The sequence below is a fragment of the Harpia harpyja genome, chromosome 14 (genome assembly GCF_026419915.1).
Source record: "Harpia harpyja isolate bHarHar1 chromosome 14, bHarHar1 primary haplotype, whole genome shotgun sequence".
Classification (NCBI taxonomy): Eukaryota; Metazoa; Chordata; class Aves; order Accipitriformes; family Accipitridae; genus Harpia; species Harpia harpyja.
The window spans coordinates 7048656-7071863 of NC_068953.1; the positions used below are offsets into that span (position 1 = coordinate 7048656).

A 23208-nucleotide genomic window follows, 5' to 3' on the forward strand; every position below is an offset into this window, starting at 1 on the left:
ACCAGTTGTGTCTGTGATGCAAACAAATGTGGATGATGTTTATTATGTAACTTCAGTTCATCTAGTGAGAATTTCAATATTGTGCTCTGATTGGGAAAGAAGTGGCAATGTGAAGAAACAGGCTTTGATACTTTTGATATGTTATCCTGTTTTTTTAATTAAGAGTTACACACTGTTCCGTTCCTTTCCTTTTTTTAATTAATGCTTACTCAGTAAACTTGGAATTCATTTCTTGTAGAGCATCAAGAGAAAATCCAGCCATGCCAGAAAAGAAGAGATCAAGCATTTGGCAGTTGTAAGTATTGAAACACGACTCACTGGCAAAAATAAATTAAAGACCCTAACCAATTAGCTGGCACATTCTTGTATGTTAGCTAATTATCTTTTGGCAGATGAAGGTGTCTTAACTGTTCTCCTCTTGTTACCTAGCTTGCCAGCTCGGTAAGACTGTTCTTGAAGACAAAATGTATCGTAAGCTGCATCACATAGTGAATGGCTGTGCACTTTGTGAAGTTAAATGCCAAAGTGCTGTAATTTTTTTCTAGCTGAATATGCACCAGGACTCTTGGTCTGAACGTTTTTCTGGATTCTTTTTTATGATGAAAAATAGAAACCTGAATAGTTCGTGTGGATTGCATTTATTTCAGCTTCCTTTTCTTTTGTGAAGTATGGCTTACTGATTGTTAATTTTCCTTTCTAACTTCAAGCTCTTTAAATCTAAAATGGTGTTATTCACAACAAGATATTTGTCAAATAATCCTTTTGATGTTGTGGTTTGCTGATAACTATTCTATGTTTTAGCCTAGAAAATGGTGGAGTTTTTAAAGTGCTCTGTGCATGATCTAATATGCTTCATAAAACTTGTCTTTCAGGTGTGATGTTCACATCCTGATTTTATTGGTTCCCTATAGATGTTCATTCAAGATGAAGATCCTGTTAAATTTGATAAACAAATGGGATAATTCTTTAAGAAATTTTCTTACTGACATGAGTTTCTGTGCTTTGAGAGTGTTGCTGAGTGTGTGGTGGCTGCTGCTATGTTGGGCTCCAGTTTCTTAGTCTAACTGGCTTGAGCAGGCTAGCATATGCAGTGTTTTACCTGCATAATCAAATTTGGATGTATCTTACAAATCTTAGCTCTCATTTTTCTTTCTTTTTTTTTTCCTCCTTCTAGTTTTAGCAGGCTCTTCAGTTCATCTAGCAATACAGCTAAGAAACCAGAACCTCCTGTCAATGTTAAATATAATGCTCCAACCTCGCATATTACTCCATCAGTCAAGAAAAGAAGCAGTACCTTATCTCAATTACCGAGTGACAAATCTAAAGCCTTTGAATTCCTCAGTGAAGAGTAAGACATTTTGGGTTTATAATACTAGATATGTTTTATCAAGTATTTACTCTTTTAATCCTCTGAGAAAAATAGCATGTTGCTAAGTGAAATATAATGTTCTCCTGAAGTGAATGTTGATATATAAGAAATCAACATAGTGCAGACTGAAATGCACAGCAATGGATGAGTACTCTGGTTACCTGGCAGTAGTATTCTCTCTGGTAAATATCACTGCCTTTCATAGAACTGCATTTAGGCATGGGAGGCAGCACTTGGTACGCTTTTACATGCAAGTGTTGTAGCTAAGCAATAACTGTACAGATACTTTAAGTTCAATGGAAAAATAGAACAATGTGAGACAGGCTAACAAGTATCTGTAATTATTTTTTTTTTTTCTCCTGTTCTTTTTGGCAATACATCCTTTTTGTTTACAACTTACAAAGCTTCTAGTAGAGGTACACAACCCAAGTTCATTTTCTTTAAGGATACTGACAATAGACTTTCTGATTTCGCCTGTCTTTCACAGGTCCCTTAGAAATAGCCCACAGGAAACCTGGTGTTCTGTAGGTAATGTGTGGAAAACGTGGTGATCTCTTTGGTAACCCAGTGCTTCTACAGAGATCTTGTATATTGAGTTTAACAGCAACTCCCATTACACAAAGAATTCTAAAGAGCATAAATAACAGGTTCTTTAATAATGATTCTGCCCTAGAACTGAAGCCAGTTTAGCCTCACGCAGAGAGCAGAAAAGAGAGCAGTATCGCCAAGTGAAAGCGCATGTTCAGAAAGAGGATGGTAGAGTGCAAGCATTTGGCTGGAGTCTACCTCAGAAGTACAAACAGGTATTATGCTTATGTTTTCAAATGTAGTGGTAGCAACTTCATGTTTTGTGAAATTTGAGCAGAGTATAATTTCGCAGCTTGTGTTTGAGTCATTCCAGTATTTTTTTTCTTCAAATTTTGCAGTTAAAAGAGTCTTTCTAAGGAAAACCACCATGCGAAACTTTTAATTGTATTTAACAAAGTCTGATCAACTGATTCCAAGGACTGTAAACCTCTTTTAAAGGGGAAAGCTCTTCTGTTGTGTTTTGTTAATTTTTTTTTTTTTTCCAGGTGGCAAATGGTGGCCAGGGTGACAATAAGATGAAGAACTTGCCTGTACCTGTTTACCTGAGACCTTTAGATGAGAAGGATACCTCTATGAAGGTAGGATATTTACAGTGATGATATAGAGACTTGGACAACGTATAGATTGAACATTTTTATTTTAAATTCAATTATTTTCTTTCTGAACTGAATCTGTTTCTTTTTAAAGCACAAGTGAATCAGAATTTAAGTAGAATTTCAGTAGAAATGTACATGACTTTTTAATCTTAATGAATTCCTTAAAATGGACTGCAGATATATAATAATTTTGATATTACTTAGCATATTTAACAACAAGTGTGTCTCTTTTTTTTTTTAGTTTAACTTTTAAGTGAAGTATTTCTCTTTCTTTCAAGCTGTGGTGTGCTGTAGGGGTAAACCTATCAGGAGGGAAAACACGAGATGGTGGGTCTGTGGTTGGTGCTAGCGTATTCTACAATGATGTGACTGGTATGGATGCAGAAGGCAACAAGCAGCAAACAGGATCTCAAAGTAGCTTAGACAGGCTAGACCAAGAGCTCAAGGTAAGGTCACTGTAAGGCATGTTGAATAGTTTATATAGTTAAACATCTTCACTGTATATCTGTAGATTAATAAAATATTTTGTGATCAGGTTTATTAGTAACAAATAGATTTTTCTTGGATAGTCATCAGCCCAAGGTATTTGGGTTATTGAATCCAACTACAAAAATACTGTGATTCTTTCCTGTTTTCCAGCTTGTTGGCAAATCTCAAGAGCAAATCAATTTTACATCAAAATGATCCACTGCTTAGACCAGTGCTGCCTGCTTTAAAAAACATTTGTGACAGAATTGTTCATGTTCTGACTGCCATATAAAAAAAGGGGGTTTTTTAGGTGTCTGTGCCTTTGTTTAAACACGTGTTAGCCTTCATGTTTTCAGGAAGAAACAATGAGGGTATATTAAAGGCATCAAAACAAAGGCTTAATTTTAAGTGCTTTGGGACATCACATTAATCTGTGGTGATACCGAGTGTGGTAGCTGGCACATAAATAGTGTTCTTATGTAGCTTTATACTTGTCTAACTGTATAAATGTGCAGTATAATTATTCTCTATAGTTTTCTACACAAATATGAAATATGAAGGGTTTTTATATTCCAAATGCATAGAGAAAAAGTAACTACATGTAATTTTACAATGGCATTAAAGATATTTAACTTACCACATATTTATGTATATATCTGTAGTTGATAATGTAAGAACATACAAGATCAAAGGTTCTATTCTTGTCCCCCTCTCTGTTATTCACTTCTGTTCTGCCTTTATTCTCCTTCAGGACCAGCAGAAGGAGCTGAAACATCAGGAAGAATTATCCAGTCTAGTTTGGATCTGTACTAGCACACACTCTGCTACAAAAGTTATCATTATTGATGCTAATCAACCAGGAAATATTCTGGACAGCTTCATTGTTTGCAATTCTCATGTGCTTTGTATTGCTAGTGTACCAGGTAAAGACTCGTGATGTTTTAGCTCCTGTTTTTTTAATTGTATCTTATTCAGATTTTCTTATGTAATGAAAAACCAAAGATTTGTTAATTAGTGTGATAAAATGTTACTGTAACACAGCAATAAGAAGTGTTTAGTTGTAGGGAAAACTACTGGATTTCTATTCTACTGTTCCACTCTTTGGTTGGCTCTTGACCTAAATTAACTCAAAGGTAGAGAGATGTCAGCAACCAAGACAAAGTATTTTGTCTGCTACATTACAAATTGTGCAGTAGTGCCAGTGTTTTATGCAATTGTGAACATCACAAAAGAAAAATATGTTGGCTTTTTTGACCTCTTCAGCCTCTTGAAGATAAGTAGCAAGTCTTGGAGCTTCCTGTAGAGGGAATCCTTGTTACATTGAGAGTGTATATGGATAGTGTAACTCAGGGAAGTTTATAGGAGGATGTTATGATTCTGGAGAAGAACTAATTGTGCTTTTGGATTTCTTGTTTCTTGGCTTACACTTATAGAAGTCTGTAGCACTAGTTCCAGTGAAGTAGTTTTGTTTAATAAGCTCAAAACATCTTCCAGTGAAGTTTGAGGTTTTGCTCCATTGAAACTATGTATAACTTGTAAAATCAAACCAGTGTAAAATACAGTAAAATAAGATAAAAATTTCAAGAAACAAAGAATGATATTTCAAGTCTCAAAAGTGGTTGGGAGGGTTGTATGAGAGAAAAACAGCTTTTCTTTCCAGAACATGTATGAGAGAAAAACAGCTTTTCTTTCCAGAACAAAGGATCTATTGCAGTTAAATTCTTCATTAAGATGTAGATAGGTATCCCTGCATATATGCACTGTTATAAATCTAATTTTAATGGAAAATTTATTTGAAATAGAAATAAACTAGTTGGAGAGCTCGGCAGATTGAAATATGGTTTATTGACACTTGGATGTGCAGCATGTGTAGATTCTGCTTTTGCTTTTTGAGCTTTATGACAGCATCTTTAATGTCTGCCGATCATGTTAAAATAAGCTTGTAGATAGGTATCTGCATGTTAAATCTTGGTTGCTGGAGAGTTCATTCAGTTTGAAGCTTAGTTTGTTATTAGATAGAGAAGTGATGCACCTTTATCCCCACAAGAAACATGTGAGTTTAATCGGTTTCAGGGGCAAGGGAAACAGACTATCCTGCAGGAGAAGAAGGGTCTCAAGAAGCAGATCCCAGTCAAGTGGACAAGTCATCTCTGTGTGGAAGTATGACTAGCAACAGCTCTGCAGAAACCGATAGCTTGCTAGGAGGAATAACAGTGGTTGGCTGTACTGCAGAGGGTATCACAGGAGCACCTGTAGCTCATGATGCAAACGGTGGCTCACCAATGACAGATAAACAGTCAGGTATGAAAATCTTACAAGTATACTAGGGATGGCCAAACACCATTAGGTGTAACTGAAAAATGAATGCTGTAAGTATTTAATGTAATAGCTTGTCTGTAAGAAGTGATAACATGAGTACTCTGGGAAATGGCCTATAAGTCTGATGTACTTGCACTGTACATCAGTAGCTGAAAACTTTGTGGAGGTGATACTAAATGGGTATAGACAATTGATTCATTCAGATACTTTTGAGAACTCTATCTTGTGCATGGTCTAAAGAGAGCTTTTAAGTTATTCAGTATTTAAAATGCAGATCTTGCTGACAAATGACTAGAGAGAATGTGGATATATGCCTTAAATCTTGTAAAGTGTTAACAGAGATTTAAGGGAAGCTGCTTACTTTATAGGCATTCTTAATATTTTCTGTCAATGCCCTTCAGAGCTGTATGGCGATACGATTGTTAATGGGTAAGTGGTTGTTGGACTTGTTCGTTTTTATTCTAGTTAATCACTTAAGGGGCAATCTGTGCCATCAGTCACTGGGTTGATACTTAAAGTGTATTTGACACTTGTTGATACTGTGCAACCTACTAAAGTTTGGGTGTTTGTGATCTGATTTTTTTTTTTAGATGAAACATAAAATCTGGATTGTGACTGGTTATTGCAGCTATTAACTTAAGTTTTAAGTATCAAGTTCTGGCTGTTTTAAATAATTGAGAATTCTTTTGCAGTTGTTAAAAGCTTTTCAAATTTTTTTTTCCATAGATGCTGCAACTGAAAGTAATTCAGTAGATGAGAACATTCCAACAGCAGAGGAGGCAACAGAAGCAACGGAAGTCAATGCAGGGACAGGAGAAGACACAGCTGATATTGCACAAACTGGAGTCTACACAGAGCATGTCTTTACAGATCCTCTGGGAGTGCAGAATACAACAGAGGCTTCTCCAGTGTACCAGCCTAGGTACATAGTCTCAATCCTCATACCTCTTAATATGTATTTAAAAAGAAAAATAGAATGTTTGTAGGAACACAACATGAGGACAAAACGACTACTTTTTTTTCTCGTTAAATATGTTGAGTTTATATACGTAGTCTTTTTACAAGACATTGTACGCTTTGCTTGCATGAAAGAAGGGTCGCCTTTGTCTGTGAACTCATCCCTCGAGTACAGACACCTCCAGAATGAAGTATTGAGTGTCTACCAGTTTGTCACTAAGATCTCTCACAGACTTAATGTGAATGGCGCTGATCTAGAGAAGCCTGTTTAGATTCCCTGTTTTGAGGTCAAAATAAATAAGAATTACACTCCTTTCTTCCCATCAACTGCTTGTTCAAATGTAGGTTTCTTTTGTCAGAATAGTCAATCTCTGAGTAGTTATAGGAGTGGAGAAGAAGCTTGAAAGTAATCAGTATTTCGAATCTTTAGGAATCTTCACTCTCCACATACAGGCACAAAAGTATCATACAGCTTTTTAATAAGTGTGTCTCTTAACATGTGCCTCTGATGTTGTGACTTTCTTATGCTATTCCCCAGGGATATCAGCAATACTGATAGGCTTGAATGGAACCTAAATTTCCTTGTACAAGTAAATGTACATTTGAAGAAATTCATTGTCGTTGGGGGTTTCATCTGTATCGTTATACATTCATGCACAGTTACTGTTTTTTAAAATACCTTATGTCCTTCAAAAGCCAGTGTAGAAACCAGCAGCAATGAAGTAAATACCTAGGTTATAATCTGAGTAATCTGTGCACTTTATTCAATGTATTTTAACTGTTCGGTTTTTTTAGTACTGAGTCAGAGTTATATAAAGACGTTGCAGTTTTGCCAAATGAGCAAGATCTAGTGAGAGAAGAAGCACAGAAAATGAGTAGCCTTTTACCGACAATGTGGCTTGGAGCACAGAATGGATGGTAAGAAAATTCTAATCTTGTTAAATTTATTTGAAAAATTATTTTAAACTTGCTTCTTGTGCCTACAGGCCTGACAACTGTCTTGAGTCAAGAGTAAGTGCAAGACGACCTCCAGAGAGCCTAAACTTTGTACGCTTAGCTACGTTTAGGCATTATAGAATTCAAAGAAAGTATTGTAGGTGATTAGCAAGCTCTTTTTGGCAGATAACGCTTTTATCTGCAGAAAAGTTGTGGTGGGGTTTTTTTTGTGTGTGTGGTCAAAGAAATTATGGTCTGATAATTCCATAACTTTCCATATTTTATTATGCTAGAAAAATATATTGCCCTTTTTACTGCAGATGTACCTGCAAAGGACTTGGTAATGTTTTATGTCTCTGAAAAACCATTCTGCTGCTTATGTAGTTCTTTCTTTCAGTCTATACGTAGTTTTCAGTGGAAGATGAAAACTTATTTTCCCTTTGATTGTGGATTTCAGTTATAGGGGTTTTGCTTGGGGTTTTTTTCCTGTCTGGTAGACCTTTTGTAGTGCTTTTAATCCCTCCTGATTTGTCTTTGCAGCCTGTATGTTCATTCGTCAGTGGCCCAGTGGAGGAAATGTGTTCATGCCATTAAACTTAAAGATTCTATTCTCAGTATTGTGTAAGTCCTGAAAGAATGTCATGTAAATCCTAATGAACTTTTGTTAAAATAGCCAAGTAGTTTTATATTTCCTCCTCAGATATTGGGAATGTCAGTTGCCATAAATGCATGCATTTTCTTTGAGGGGCAGTGGAAAACTTTTGGGGAGTAAGGAAAATAAAAGGAATCTTGTGTCTGTTGGAAATACTGTAGCTCAAATGATGAGCTGTAGCTGTATACTTGGTATTCTTGGTAGCTGTATACTCAAAACAGTTATAGGTTGTTATGCTTGATGTTTTCTTCAGCTGTTGTAGCTAGATATATTTTAAGCTTTCTGAACTGGATTTTGATGCCTTGTTACTGTCCCTTCTCTTGAGCTATATTGTAGAAATCAAAACACTAGGGCTAACGTGAATATAAAAAGTATGCTGAAATATAAAATGTTTATACTTCACTTTAAACTTGCAGTTTCAGAAATGCAGTCTAATGGTGTGTATTCTTGTGCCTCCTTTTCTTCCCAGACATGTAAAAGGAATAGTATTAGTTGCACTAGCTGATGGAACACTAGCAATATTTCATCGAGGAGTTGGTAAGCATTCTAATAGATCTTGAAACGAGTGAAGTTGTAAGAATACTTAGGGAAGAAACGTGCCATTTTTAAATAGTGTTTTGAAAAGGTATTCCCTAATGGCCTTTTTACACGTTGTCTTGAGAAATCTTTCTAGTATTTCAGTTGCAGTTTCAAGTACCATTTTTGCACTGTCCTGGTGCGCTCCTAGAATCTTTTCATAATCTGAGAAGGAGAATGGGATTTATCTGAGCTAAATAGCAAAGAGCCTGTTGATTAAGTCCACTTTGATCATCGCCTCTTGCTTTTTCATCATGCTCAGTAGTCATGTCTCCTGTGTTGTTATTAGTGTTAATAATTGTCTGCAGCCAAGTCCTTCAATGAGAATTTTGTAAGCATCCCTTCTGAATTTCTGCCTAAACCACTCCTGGACAAGTTCCATTCTTTCAGCCTCCAGAATAAGGACCTGGAGGGGAAGGTCTTACTATAAGTAACTGGAACTTATCTGTTGGCTTGTTTCCACAGACTTCCCGTTCATTTGTTCTTTTCCTTGTGGAGTTTAAATCCCTGTGCTCAGCATTTAGAAGAATTAAAGGAGCCGCACAGGACTAATGCAAATATTGGGAAAGATGCATCTGGGATGAAGTTGTTATGTTTTTAGTGTGGTTTTTTTTTAAAACTCAGACTCTAGTAGCTTACAATCCTTAAGGATCTCGAGTAAATGTCAGTGATGATCTGTGGCTTAGTTCAGTCTACGGGAGAATTTTACTTGGTGTTGAATGACCAAATTTAGTATGCTTTTAGTAGATTTCAAGTGCATTTCTTAAGATCTTGCAGCATATTTTAAAAAATCTTGATGCACTGGTCAACAATTCTATGTTCAGTCAAGCAGCAAGTGCCTAGCACTGTGTGGGTAGTTGCTTGTTGTAATGTATACTGATGCCTATCCAACTAAAGCATTTAGCACTAGGTAACTTCCTGTTCTTAAAAATGTTTTGATACGTTTTAAACATGAGTCACTGTACAACCTTATTCTATTAAAAACAAAATAGCATTTGGGATGGTGGTAGTTAGTATAACTAGTTGTAGGGGGTTTTTTTTATGAGTAGCCTAGCCATAAATTTCTATTGACTTATCCAGATTATTACAGTGCTTTTAAAAAATTAGACTGTTAAGATATTTGCCTGTACTTTTAAATAATTTTTAAACTCATAGGAACCTATGTTTTGTTTCATTTTTTTCTTTTCCCTCTGTTTTTGAAGATGGTCAATGGGATTTGACGAACTATCACCTCTTAGATCTGGGCCGGCCACATCATTCGATAAGATGCATGACAGTGGTACATGACAAAGTCTGGTGTGGCTACAGGAACAAAATCTATGTTGTTCAACCAAAGGCCATGAAAATAGAGGCAAGTTGAAATGGTGCTTAAAATAATTAAATGTTATGTTTTAATGTCGTCTCATGCTACAGCTCAAACTCCAGAGTACTCTAGAGAACAGTTATTTGTTCACCAGTACAGAAACAAGCAACAAAACAAATTTGTCTTGGGGAAATACTGTTACATTTTCTTAAGATGTTTTCATTGTTTTGGAAGATTTTAAGCCATGATGAGACAGTTCTTATTTATTGAAACCAATTTGGGGAGGAGCGGGGGGGTTAGTTCTCCACTTCTAGCTGGCCAGGAACTGACAAGTGTCCTTGTGCAGAGCTTGTAAGGCTAGCTTCCAGCTTATTCTCTATGTGCATGCCTCAGTATGTTCTCCACCCACCTGTAACCTTTTCTATAATCTGTCTTTGCATACTTTAGAGGTTTGTAAGTGTTAATCTTGAATGTACTCTCCCTCCAGTTATAGAATAGTTTATTTATATAAGGCACGTAAGCTGGCGTTTCTGCAGTGTTGTATGTGTACCTGGCATCTCAAGTACAGAAAGTGGCTAAGGTTTCTGAAAGCTATTAGCAGTATTAATACTTCAGCTTCTGCTAATTGGCCTGAGACATGGGCCAGACCTTTTGAGCGTGACTGCTTAGCTCTTCTGAAAATATCAAGCACCCAATTAATAATCTATTTTTGTGAAGAATATATATATGTATATATGGAAAAACTGAAATGAAGGAATTCATACAAGAGTGAAATGAATTGTTTTGCTGGTGGATAGTGTGTATTTTGCACTGCGTTGGTATGCAAGAGCAAGGTTTGACAGAACTAGGAAGAAAAAACACTTTTTGGGCATATGTATCTTGTGCTGTGACAGGAGGACCTTATAACAAAAAAGCTCCAGGTTAAATGGAGATGGAAGCCAGAGCAGGCTGGAATACGATATGTAAATGAAGACACGGTAGGAAACTATGGCTTTGAGATCACACTCCAGGGAAGGGAATCAGCATTTTTACTATTACTTTACCAGCATCATATGGTAATTGTAACTAAGCTAAACACTGTACCTGCAAGTGATCGTGCAAATCAGAGGGTCATAGATGATTTAAGAAAATTGCCAGTGTTGGCAGTGTAAGAGTAACAGAGAAGTCTTTCTTACTCTTTCCTTTGTTTCATCTTCTCATTTAAAATCCAATCTTTCATAGAAGTCATTTGATGCACACCCAAGAAGAGAAAGCCAAGTGAGGCAGCTGGCATGGGTGGGTGATGGGGTGTGGGTGTCTATTCGTCTGGACTCCACCCTGCGTCTCTATCATGCGCACACGTATCAGCATCTACAAGATGTGGACATTGAACCTTATGTAAGCAAAATGCTAGGTAAGTTGATGAGAAAAACTGTAGCATTCTTACACCTCTTGCTGTCTGGAGATTTCTTTTCCTGTTATGGATCAGGCAATTCTCACTACAAACTAGGGGGAAGGGTGGGTGGAAGGCTAGTCAAATCCTGTTTGTGAAAACTTGAATCTGTCAATCTGTAAAGCATGATGAGGATGATAGGTCTTCTGATGCAGTCTCTTGGTCCTGCCTGATGTCTAAGGTGTCCCTAAAAACTCAGAACTAATGAGGAAAATGGTGGTTGGGTTGGGCAGGCATCAATAGAGACACTAAAATCTTTCTCTTTTTTACTGTACTGATGCCTTTTTCTAAATCTAAGAGTGGGAAGAATCCATTACTTGCCTGGAAAAATTGCCTCTTTTTCAAGAACACACAAAAGCAAAATAGCAAATTTTTATTGCTATCGAAGCTAATAAGCTTTCTGATGTTTTTCATTAATGTTTATATAAGAGCAGTTTGACCACCTACATAACACAACAAATACAGGTAATTGGGCTGTGGGAAATCCTTCACAAGTATGTGCTTAGCTGGTCAGCTGCCTTGTGCTCCCCTCACAGGGCTAATGAATGAGAAATTAATTTTAATGGATGAGAAATCATTATCTTGCATCTGTAAACTCACCTTTTTTTTGTTTGTTTGAAAAGCTGCCCTGGTACTGTAAGCCCCAAAAGACTTTTTTGCGCAGCATTATGGAGCCGTTATACCTTTTGTGCTTTCTCGCAGTTAATGTTAGTTTCTTTCTGTATAGGTTCACAACTTAATTAACAGAGTGTTTTAGCCTTTTAGGTTATCTGTAAAACTTAAATGTACTCCTCCACCTTGTTTTTGTTTGAAGTGGGAGGGAATTACTTGTCTGTGTGGTTTGGGAGTTGGAGTTAAGATTCTCTGTTATGGAACTAAAATTATTCTTGCTCATAATTTTTGATGAAAAGCATCTTTTGTTTTTAGGTACTGGTAAACTGGGATTCTCATTTGTGAGAATCACAGCTCTTATGGTGTCTTGTAATCGTTTATGGGTAGGAACAGGAAATGGTGTCATCATCTCCATTCCATTAACAGAAAGTAAGTAAAATATAAATGAATAGCACTGTGCAATATGCTGTAGACACAAAAAGAGAATATTAAACGCCATTCAGATGCTTGCTAATGGATAGAAAGCTTTACTGCCAGGTCTGAATCTTTCAGGTTTGTAACAGATTGGGCCTGTGTGATGTTTAGCACCTAATCTGTGTACATGGTTACAATTACTCTGAGCAAAAAAGCACATCTCCAAAATCTCCTGTACTTCAATTTGAGCAGAGTTGCTGTGGCTTGAATGAGAGACACTTTGAAGCCTTAGAGGTGTTAGGAGTATTAGCAGCACTTATAGAAGTATATTGCTTGGAAGAGATGGCTTTAGTTTTCTAATTAATGTTATGTTTTGATTGCCATATGATCACCAGAGTAGATTTTTGTTTTGATTTGAGCAAGTTGATATTGTTGCTGATAAAATTTGATTGGCTTTAGCTCTTGAGAATTCATCACAAAGCTGGTATAAAGGACTGCAACAGCAGTAGTACCGACTGCTTTAAAGGACATCTTCAAAGCTACAGGAGTTGTAAACACTTTCTACAAATAGGGCAGAAATAGGGCACTAACTTCTAGGTAAAATTCCAGTAATGCAAATCCAGGTATCTGCTTAATAACAGACCCCTCTGTCATAGGCTGAAACTCCTTGGGGGTGGGAGAGGAAGCATTCAGATATGGGCAGTTGAACCTCTGGAGAAGGAAAAAGTCCAGTTCAAAGGCAAAACAAATCTTAAGTAGGTAAAGCTTGGGAAGAATCAGTGTGCAAATTTATTGCATTTAAAATAATAAAACAACAACAACAAAAAGTCCCATAAAAACCAACCCAACACTTGTGCCTGAGACTAATGTTAGAACACATGGACAGAAGTTTCAGAAAATAAAATACAGAAATTTGATAGTCCTAATTGTACGGTTGTTATATAGAAAGTAGTACAGTCTGACAGGTGATATTTTAGGGTAATTGAATAGTAAAAACTCTTCATGTTGTATCTGCTTTGTTGAACAGCACATACATGCATTTTTTTCTCATACTGTTCCATTACATCGTCCATCCATTCAATAAATGTCTTTTTTTGCATTGCATGAACGTACTAAGGAAGGACAGGCTTCCTGTCATGAATTTGAAATAGTTTAAATCATGCTTTCAAAAATTATAGCGCTTAATTTGCATCAAGCTTAATGTTTCCAGAGGAGTTTGTTTTGAAACAGTAGTGAACATGAAGAAATCCCTATTAAAGCTATTCAGTTTAATTTCAGTTTTGCTAGTTGTTCATGAATCAGAACAACCGTTTGTGGGTAGCCTGATGGTGGGTTTGAGAACCCTTGTTACAAATATTCACGGTTTTCAAAAACGGTCGCATCCTTGTATAAGCAATTGCATATCTCAGTTCCCTGGGTCTCAATAGCAGGGCATCTTCCAGATCCGCAGATGATATTTCAAAAGGGAACTTGGAAACATGAGTTGTTCTATATTATTTTGGTAGCCTCCTGCCAAGGAAAGAGAGAAAGGGGAAACGTTGCTAATCATTAAGAAACTTTATAGCGATAAAGCACATGAAAGAGGCAGTGCTTTCATTGTCCATTTTGTACTGAAACTTTTATAACAAGATGCTGTTCTTTGTGACTTTTTATTGAATCTTCTGTAATTAGATATTTACTGTTTTTAGGAGCTAAAATTTTAAGCTCTACCTTATCAAAAACCAAAATATAAGAGTGGTGGGTTCTCATTAATCCTTCTCCTCTACTGTCATACCTATCCATTTCCCCTTTCCTCCTTTCTCACTTTAGCTGTAATCCTCCACCAGGGACGTTTACTGGGGCTGAGGGGTAAGTGCAGATCCTGAACAAAAATCTACTTTCAGGCTTCTAATAGCCACTTCAAGGCTGTTTCCCACTCCTTATAGATCTACCCTTTGTATGTTCCTAAATGTTTTTCCACTTGCAGTTACTGCATTGCAGCAGTTTTATGTTTGCTAAATGGCCACCAATCTGCTCAGCAGTTTAGTATATCATCCTGTGTTGCAGCTGAACTTTCATACAGACTTTGTTTTTCTTCCAGCCAATGTGATACCATATCTTATAACTTTGTCATTAATCCACATCATTTACTGTCTTGTTACAAATCACTGTTTCTTTCACTACTTTGATAGTCTTTGGAATGGAGATGGCTTGTATGTCTAGCATGAGTACTTCTCTGTTTTAATGGATTTTAAAACTTCAGTAAAAACTAGATGTAGAATTATAATAGGGTAGCTCCTTCATGCCCACAGGTGGCTATATTTAGAGAATTTTTGCTGGCAAGGGGATACCCTATGATTAGTTGGAATGAAACTGTCTTTAATTATATGTTTAAGTACATTGAATTTGCTCATACTGAAACACATTAGAGGTACTTATTTTCTATGAAAGATACAGTCCTTTCGCAAATTATTTTTTTCCAAAAGTAGGATATTAAAATCCGGTGTTTATGCTAGACTAATAAGAATCCCGCTCCATTTTCTGATGTACTTAAAATAACGAAGCATGCAATCTTTTTTCTTTCCAGCTCTGTCTTGAATTGGCATTGCTGCCCTCCTGTTTCATTTTTATCTAAGTTGGCTTTAGCTTTTAGATGGTACCATAAGGTTTCTTAACAAATAACCATTTCTGTAACTTGTATTTTCAAGTAGAAAACGCTTCTCTTCTTTTACAGCTAATAAAGCCGCAGCAGGCTCCGGAAACCGTCCGGGGAGTGTAATACGTGTATATGGCGATGAAAACAGTGACAAAGTGACTCCGGGAACATTCATACCATATTGTTCAATGGCACACGCGCAGCTTTGCTTCCATGGGCACCGTGATGCTGTTAAATTCTTTGTCGCAGTACCTGGTGAGGTTTTATTACCATTCTTCAAATGAACTTTCTTTTTCGCCTTCATTTGCTTAGTTAAACATAGTGTTTAGGCAAAGATAGCAAGTGTATGAAATAGTGCATTCAGAAACATTTTATTATGTTTTATTACCGAGACTTGTCTGATTCCCAAGTGCAGTGTTGTTTAATGGGAGGAAAAGGGTTTGGTCACAAAGGAAGAAGTGCTTTGTTTCCAACTGGGAAGAAGGTACTGTGGTGAGTGAGTACTTGCCTATTAAGAAGGCAGTCAACTGTTAATTCATGTAAGGTCCAATTTAAGAGTCTGACATCCTGCAGGAAGGATGAGCTACTAAGGGAAAAGCCCACAAAGGAAAGACTCTCAGTTGAAAAAGCTAAGAGTTTCCTAGAAGCTGCAGTGCTGGCTTAATGCCCTCTCAGTGCTTCTATGCACCTCGTGTGCTGGAATTAAATGACAGAAGTTTGCTTAATGGGTTGACATGCGCTGAATCATTTCAGTTGTGTGTCTGAAAGTCTTTAAGTCTTGTTTCAATGTCATTCTCTAGATCTGCATACCTGTGCTGTGAAATCTATCAAGAGGCATTTAATTTTCTGGTTTCCATTGAACTGACCTGAACAGATTCTTCATCTCTTTAGAGAGATGAAATCAGAGCAAAGCTAGCTTTCTGTCCCTCGCTGAGAGATACTAGAATCCAAACTGAAGTGTATCATTAGGCATTAAGTATATCATCCAATGACCAAATACAGCTGGTATTATTCTGTGAGATGTGGCATAAAAATGTTTTGTTTTTAATCCAGGTCAGGTTGTTTGCCCACAGAGTAGTGGTGGAACAGAGCTAACAGCTGATAAACCAGCCCAAGAGTCCTTCAACCAGAGTCCCTTAAAATCGATGTTGGTGATAAGTGGTGGAGAAGGATATATTGACTTCAGAATGGGTAAGAAATCCTGAGCTTAAAATCAGTTGTAACCTCTTCATACTGAAAGGTCATTAACCATATAATAACTTCTGTTGTGATTGCAGAGTGCATTTGTGTGGTCAGTCAGTGTATAGTCTTTATTAAGCAGGTTTGAGGATAGAAGTATCTCTGTTCTCCCCAACATACACCTTCAGCTTACTCTTCTCCTCCCAATAAACCATGACTTCTGAGTTGCCTGTGTAAAAAGGTTTATTTGAAACTCTGCTTTGGAGTCATGTACCACCTTACCATTTATACTTTGTCTTACTTTGACAGGTTAGTCTTCTGTCTCAAACTGCTGGAAAATACATCCTTAGTTACTTAAATATGCAGACTGACTACAAGAACAGTCATATATTAAGTGAAGAACACTCAAACTAAAATTTACTCATTTTTGAGTGAAGGGAAAAAGTAGCTCGCTGTTGTCTTTGCATGCCCTTCTTATTTTGATCACTGCTTTTTTCAGGTAGCACTTTTGCATGATCCTACACCATAAAAGATTTCTTGTGTAAACTTTTTTTTTTAATTGAAGCCGTTGGGGAAATATAACAAAATGATAGTGGTTGTTGTTCTATGCTTAGAATATGCAGCTAGACACCTTGACAAAAAGTGCCTAAAAGAAGTCATAACCCCTGGACCTGGTTTTGACCGTTTGCCTAAATCTGTCTATAGTGTTTTTCAAAAACAACCAACCAATAAAAAAACCCACAAAGAACAGTACAAAGAAAACCCATGAAGGCCAGCCCAAATTCTGTCATCCCACTAATCAATGAAAAACATGTTCCTGCCAGTAACCCCAGTGGAGTTACGGGGGAGGCAGGACTTAAGGCAATTCTGTGCCACGCTGTAGCGAGTAGTAAAAACTCTGCACTTTTTCCAAGCTGGTATAGCCACATACCAAATGTGCATTTTGCTGTCCTTGTGGCATGATGCAAAGCCATGAAGTTAAGCGTCAGTACTATAGCTGCATTAGCTCAGCCATTACCACATTAGTGCAGCAAACTGGCTCAAGAGCAAGTTCAGGCTATTCTATGTTTAGATTCCTCACACCTCCAAAGTAGTCTAACCAGAAAGCCAGCCAAACTGTGACTTGAAACCTTCCTGAAGTTGTAGGTCAGTTCCCATTTCATCTGATTAAACTGACATTCTTCTGTACCACAAGACTGCCTCTGTATTGAGGTTTATTACTGTCTACGTGCAGTTTTGTTTAGTGGTTAGTCTGTCACCTTTGATCCAAGTCAGCTCATGTCACCAAGAGCTTAGACACAGTTACAAAACTGCTCTTCTCTTCTGAAGAGCAATAATGGAGAATATGCTTAAGGCTGTCTTGTGCCAGTGTGTGCGGCGTTGTGACAAGCTGGGATAACTAGTACAAGAGGAAAGAAGGGGAAAGGTTCATCATAGCTGTGAATGTGGCACTGTCTCCCTTGTGCTCAATTACTGCTCTTATTTCCAGAGCACTTTATATGGTTTATGTGTTTATGCTAGCACACTTTCTTGTCATATAACCATCTCAATTTCTACCTGGGAGGTACTGCAAGTTTGCAAGTTAGGTGGTTGTTTTTCTGCCTTAAAGAGTTATAAGTAAGTAATGAAATGTGTAGAACATGGATACTTACGAAACCGCATTTAATTTTGGCGGCTAGAACTGAAGAATATGACCATCAGAGTACTAGGCTCTGAAATAATTATGCAACAGACTTTCAGTTTGTAATGTATATATTCACAGTCTTGAATATGCTTTTACATGAGCATATGGCAACTACTATCTTTTATAGTGTTTTGCTTGTAAACCTGGATGTCGCTTGTCTTGCTCCATTTGGTGTCAATACTGTTTTTTATTGTGTGCCTGAATCAAAGTTGCTGTTTTTCAGGTGACGAAGGTGGAGAATCTGAACTCCTTGGAGAAGCTCTACAACTTGAACCTTCTGTAGCCAAAGCTGAGAGGAGTCACTTGATAGTGTGGCAAGTAATGTGTGGCAGTGAGTGAGCCTGTAGGATGCAGCTGGAGACCTTAAAGAAAAAGAAAAAAAAAAAAAAGGAAAAAAAAAGCTTCTGCATGTTTTTTTATTTTGTGAAACCTGTTTCACTACATGATGTTGAAGCATTTCTTTGCTGTTTAACTTTATCTTGCAAATCTGTCATACCTTTAACTATACAGGAATTAGCTTGTGCTGGTTTACTGCACCCATGTTACATGGAACAGTATAATGAAATCAGATCTTTCTCAAAATTGGTGTGCACACCATAGTAAGCAACTGAGACATTAGTTTTACTGTACCACAGCAATCTAATGTAGTTCACTTCTTTGGTAGTCTCACTTGAGTTCAGCTTTTTTACAACTGAGCTTCATTTCACTGTATAATGCATTGAGTAAAACAGCAAAGTTATTCCCAGAGTATTAAAAATTTGACAAATTATAAGATGGATTATTAAGACTCATCCAAATATTCAGTGAGGGCTAAAGCAAACTGTAAATTTCAGCTTCTGTTTTCAAACCTGGAAAGTCTTGCTTATATAGTGTATACGGTTTGTTACATTCATCAGAATATCTGGGGGGAAGAGGGGACTGTATAGGAATTAAGATGACAATATTTAAATAAAATCACATGTTTTCACTATTGAACCTTAAAGTTTGAGAACTGCTGCCCTCAATAATGAGCAATTTTGAGCATAGTGTTTTTCCATTTCCCTGACACGGAACAACTCGGTTTCCAAGTTCTTAGGATGATTTAAATTTGAAAATAACGGTAAAATTCTTGAACAGGGGATATGTTTTTGTTCTTTTCTTGTCTTAACTCCTTATGTCCTAAGCACTAGAATGATCTTCTCTGCCTAGCTGGTCAAACTCATGAGGCACTACATGTGTGAAGGTTAGAGACCTCGATTAGAGCATGAGAAAAGACTGAGAGTGTACAGGAAAAATGCATTCTGCCCAAGTGAGATTGTAAAGGAACTTTAGTGCCAGATTATTAGGTACAAAATGTATTTTTTTGTAGTTGCATACCCCAGTTTAGTGTAAAAAAAAAAAAAAAAAAAAATTAGCAACAATGTTAGCAGGTAACACTAAGATTGAGTAAATTGATGAAAGTCAGAAGACTCTAATATTAGGCTGACATTCTGTCTACTCACCATCTATTTTTTTAACCATAAGTGTGAGTTGAAGACTGTCTTGCTTTTACCTTGAATTTCCTACATTAGTATCAGACCTAAGTTGAATACTTCATGATTTCTGTACTTCAGAATACTTTAAAACCCAGATTTGCTTTTTCATTTAGTCTCTGGAAAGTAAAAGTTTTGAGGGGTTTTAATAAACATCCAGCATTTACCCCCAAAAGGCTGGGACTGTTCTGTTCAGATTAGCAGAGAAATTTAGTAACTTGATTATGTGAGAGAACTGAACAGTTTCAGAGGAGTAAATATAGAAACACTTTTTTAAAACTGCCTAAACATTTTTATGCAATAGGAGCAGTTCTGGTCTATCAGGCAAACATGTGTTTATATATTTTTCTTAATTTTTTAAATGAACACATTTAGCTGAGGTCTATTGTGTAAATATATATTTAGGCAGCTTTTTCAAATGCATATCATAGCTGATAAACCAGAAGAACTCCATTCAGGTCTATTGGTTAGATTTATATGTATAAATACTTTTTAAGCGACATATTTTGTACACAGCTGTTCCTCTCGTAAATATGTATCTAGGACATGAACTATGTAGTAAAAATCCTTATTAAAGATGTCTAATATCTTGGTAGTATTTTTCTCTTCAGAATGCCAAAAGTGATGAGAGCATGTTGTTCATAATTTGCTTTCCAAATTCATCTTTAATGTCACTCCTAAAGTACTTTGGCTTAAATATAAAGTCTGGGAGCTTTTTAAAAATTATACAAATACAGACAGTAAACTGAGTAAACACTCTTAGAAAGACCTATTTAAAACTTACATAGACATGTATGCTGAACCTGAAGCACATCTGAATTAACTTACAAAATTGGATGTCTAAGAAAAATGCTGTCTAAACTTTTACTGTTGTGCAGAATCTTCACTGTGAGTGGTGCAGTTTCATTGCTTCTCCTGCCATTTTCTTAAATTTTTTTTTTTTTTCCCCTCTTTGGAAAACACAGTCTCCAAAGCTTTTACTTACTGGTTGATTGTCACATTCTCATGTTCTCAGAAAAAAAGCGCACAATTCTGTTCCTTGGTTCTTGTGTAGCATTTTATTTGTAATTAGCGATGAGCTGTTTTCTCTGAATGGCTTTACTGCTATCAACTAGAGCAGTTCAATCTGGCAAGTGTGTACCTGGTCTTTTGCCAAATGTATCTGGTCCACCGTGCCATTTTAGTCACCTCAGTGGGCCAACTCTTGCAAATTTTTCAGAGAATGATTGTTTCTGTCTAAAAGTGGAAGGGTTTTAAAGAAAACAGTAGGTTAACTGTGTACCACTGTGGGTGTAGATAAAAGGCATGTGCACTTCTCTGTATTTCTCATTTAAAAACTTTATCCCCTGTCCTAAGGTACAGTAGATTAGATGGGTCCCTGTTGTCATCACAGTGCCCTGGGATTTTTAAACTCTATTTAAGGTCGCTTTGAATGGTGAATAAAGCACGTAAAAACTCAGGCACTGAGATGACAATACACTCCTACAAATCCGTCTCAAGAATGTGTTTATGCATACACTCATGTGATTAAAGCATCATATAAATAGGAGCTAATCTCTTGATAGCTACAGCTTGTTAATAGTTTGGAAACATTTCGAGCACAAAATATGCAGCACATTACTTGCCTGGGTAAGGGTGTTTGCATGGTAAAGGTGAAATGCGTTGTATAAGCTGCTGCATTGTCCATTTCTTGTAAAGGTCTTCCTGCGTTGGATCAGATAGAGCTGGCAGAGCGTAGACACTTTATCATAGGCTGCCTTAGTAACAAACAAATGTTAAATCTGTTTTATTATACTAACTGTTCTAAAGAACGTGTGTCTTTTAAAATGCTGTGTAACTGAATATTTATTTCCATGTGAGTATTATAAAAGTTACCAAAGGATTAAACCTGACTTAGCACTCTTGTAAGCGGCCCTGTTGAGACAGGGTCTTGTGAAGGCCCTGCTCTGTAAAAGAGACACGGTAAACTCAAATACAGTTCTTTAGGGAAATTAAATGTTTTTTCTAACAGGGTTATGCCATATTGTAACAACCTATGTTGCACCTCAAAGCATTTTTCTATACACTAAATGTTTCTCCCGCCCTCTAACAAGATTAAGTTTCCTTTATTAATTTTGTTGATGCACATTTCTCAATCTTTTAAGCATATATTTTAAACATTTTATGGTCTGTAATTTTTGGAAGTTTTGTCTGTTGGACACTTTACGCTGAATTTTACTTGCCTCTGTAATCCGAGATGGATACTACAGCGTTAAACTTGCTGTCTGTTAAAACTTGAGGCTTCTTTTCTGTGAGCAGAAAAGCTCATATAGCAGTGTAGTTATTTCAGTATTTATTTCTATTATTGAATCCATGGGGTTCAGAATGTAACTTTGTACATGAAATATATATAAATATGTATATGAAACATGCATTGGATTGGTGTGTTCTTTGTAGTCTCATGTTAAGTTCAAAGGTTTTTGATACTACCAGAAGGCATAGTAATTGGGTATTTTACACTAGCAGCCAAATATTGCCATCATAAATACAGGTAGTGTAATATATTTGAGTCAGCCCATGGATAGCAGTGTAATCCTGCTCTCATACTGGGCCTAAGCAAAAACTCTGAAGAAAAACTTTGCTCCCTGACTGGCTCCCAAATGCTGTCTTCATCTCTTACGTGGCCCACAAACCCACTGATGCATAGGTTAAGAATCTAGAGGAGATTCGCTTAACTGCAGCTCAGATGAAATAGGCACTGGCACTGGAATTTATTTTTCAAGTTTTCTTAGATGAATCTTTGGTAAGGTTCTAAGCTCAAATGCATGTTGGTTACTGCACAGCAAAGGAAATAGTGTATTTATAAGGCAGAAGAATGAGGACTTGGTGACAAGAGGTTGATTTCTACTGCAGAAAAGGAACACTTGGCTAGAGCCAGGTTTAAATTGTTTCCTGGCTCACCTGCCACTTTCTAACCACATTTGTCCCAGCAATTTATCTTGATTAATATGTAACAAGTGGCCATGCCACTGAAAATGTTTGCTTAACCTTTGTTGTAATGGTTTGGGGTGGCCCCCTCCTCACACAATGACAACTTTCTGTCCCCTGGTGTGCCAGGGGCAGGATGCCGTCTAGTCCCTTACCTCGCCCGTGGCAACGTGCAAGCATATGTTACTCTTGCTTCTCTCTGGCTGTAGTGACGGGCCTACGTAAAGTTGTTGCTTTTGAATACCTCTAGGATGCAAATACTTCATACTCGCACATGCAAACATAGGAATCATCCTGTTACAAGTGTTGTACCAACTTGAAATTTTATTATCTTGGTTCTTAAGGAAAAAAAAAAAAAATCAAAACCATCTTTTTGCTCATTTACTGGAGTTTTCTTGCAAGATTTTTGCCTCTCCAGAGCGGATGTACTGACAAATTTCCCTCTCCTCACAGTGTTTATTTGCGGGATGTGTCCTTTCGCATGCATGTCACATCATTGCACTGTGCTAAGACAGTGTGTGTATGTATTAAATAGGAAGAAGCATCATAAATCTTTACTCTGGAAATGTTTAAGCTCTTCTGGCAGCCCTGACAGCCCCTCAGGTGTGTGGGTAAGTAATTTAATTTTTCAGATCCTGTGTTGAGAGAAGTGCTAATAGAATTGTGAACTAGGTTAAGGTGTTACAAATTATATTTGGAGACTGAAATTTTAAGCTGTTATAAATACCCAAGACCTTCTGCAATGAACGTGGTGATAATAGGAGAAGCACTCAGTTTCTGTAGCAGATTTTTAAAAAGTTATCTCAGTTTTATCAGTCTCCTATAAAAAGAGGTATTCAAATCGGAATACGTAAAATGTTAATAATCATACAGGAAGTAAAATGTTTCAGTATGATTGCTCTTTATTGGAAAATACTTTTTTGCTGGGAATTAAACCCCAAACTTATTGAGAGAGATTGAGATAATTTCCCTTTTTCTACAAGGGAATAGCAAACCAAAATAAGGGATTC

General features: G+C 36.8%; 1 protein-coding gene across 10 annotated transcripts in view; it reads left to right on the forward strand.

The window, feature by feature from the left end:
* Positions 1 to 21642, forward strand: part of SPAG9 (sperm associated antigen 9) — a 66001-nt gene extending 44359 nt beyond the window's left edge. For 6 of the 10 annotated variants that reach the window (XM_052807659.1, XM_052807660.1, XM_052807668.1 and 3 more), the window contains 18 exons: positions 239 to 295; positions 1175 to 1348; positions 2043 to 2172; positions 2443 to 2535; positions 2832 to 2999; positions 3773 to 3944; positions 5095 to 5322; positions 6067 to 6262; positions 7093 to 7215; positions 7774 to 7854; positions 8355 to 8422; positions 9664 to 9812; positions 10986 to 11157; positions 12124 to 12237; positions 14032 to 14070; positions 14936 to 15112; positions 15911 to 16048; positions 17944 to 21642. In XM_052807659.1, coding sequence (XP_052663619.1) covers positions 239 to 295; positions 1175 to 1348; positions 2043 to 2172; positions 2443 to 2535; positions 2832 to 2999; positions 3773 to 3944; positions 5095 to 5322; positions 6067 to 6262; positions 7093 to 7215; positions 7774 to 7854; positions 8355 to 8422; positions 9664 to 9812; positions 10986 to 11157; positions 12124 to 12237; positions 14032 to 14070; positions 14936 to 15112; positions 15911 to 16048; positions 17944 to 18059 — 2395 coding nt within the window. In that variant the 3' untranslated portion in view covers positions 18060 to 21642. The remainder of the gene's footprint in view (positions 1 to 238; positions 296 to 1174; positions 1349 to 2042; positions 2173 to 2442; positions 2536 to 2831; positions 3000 to 3772; positions 3945 to 5094; positions 5323 to 6066; positions 6263 to 7092; positions 7216 to 7773; positions 7855 to 8354; positions 8423 to 9663; positions 9813 to 10985; positions 11158 to 12123; positions 12238 to 14031; positions 14071 to 14935; positions 15113 to 15910; positions 16049 to 17943) is intronic. The other 4 variants (XM_052807661.1, XM_052807662.1, XM_052807665.1 and 1 more) reach the window with 1 other exon arrangement.
* The last annotated feature ends 1566 nt before the right edge of the window (positions 21643 to 23208 follow it).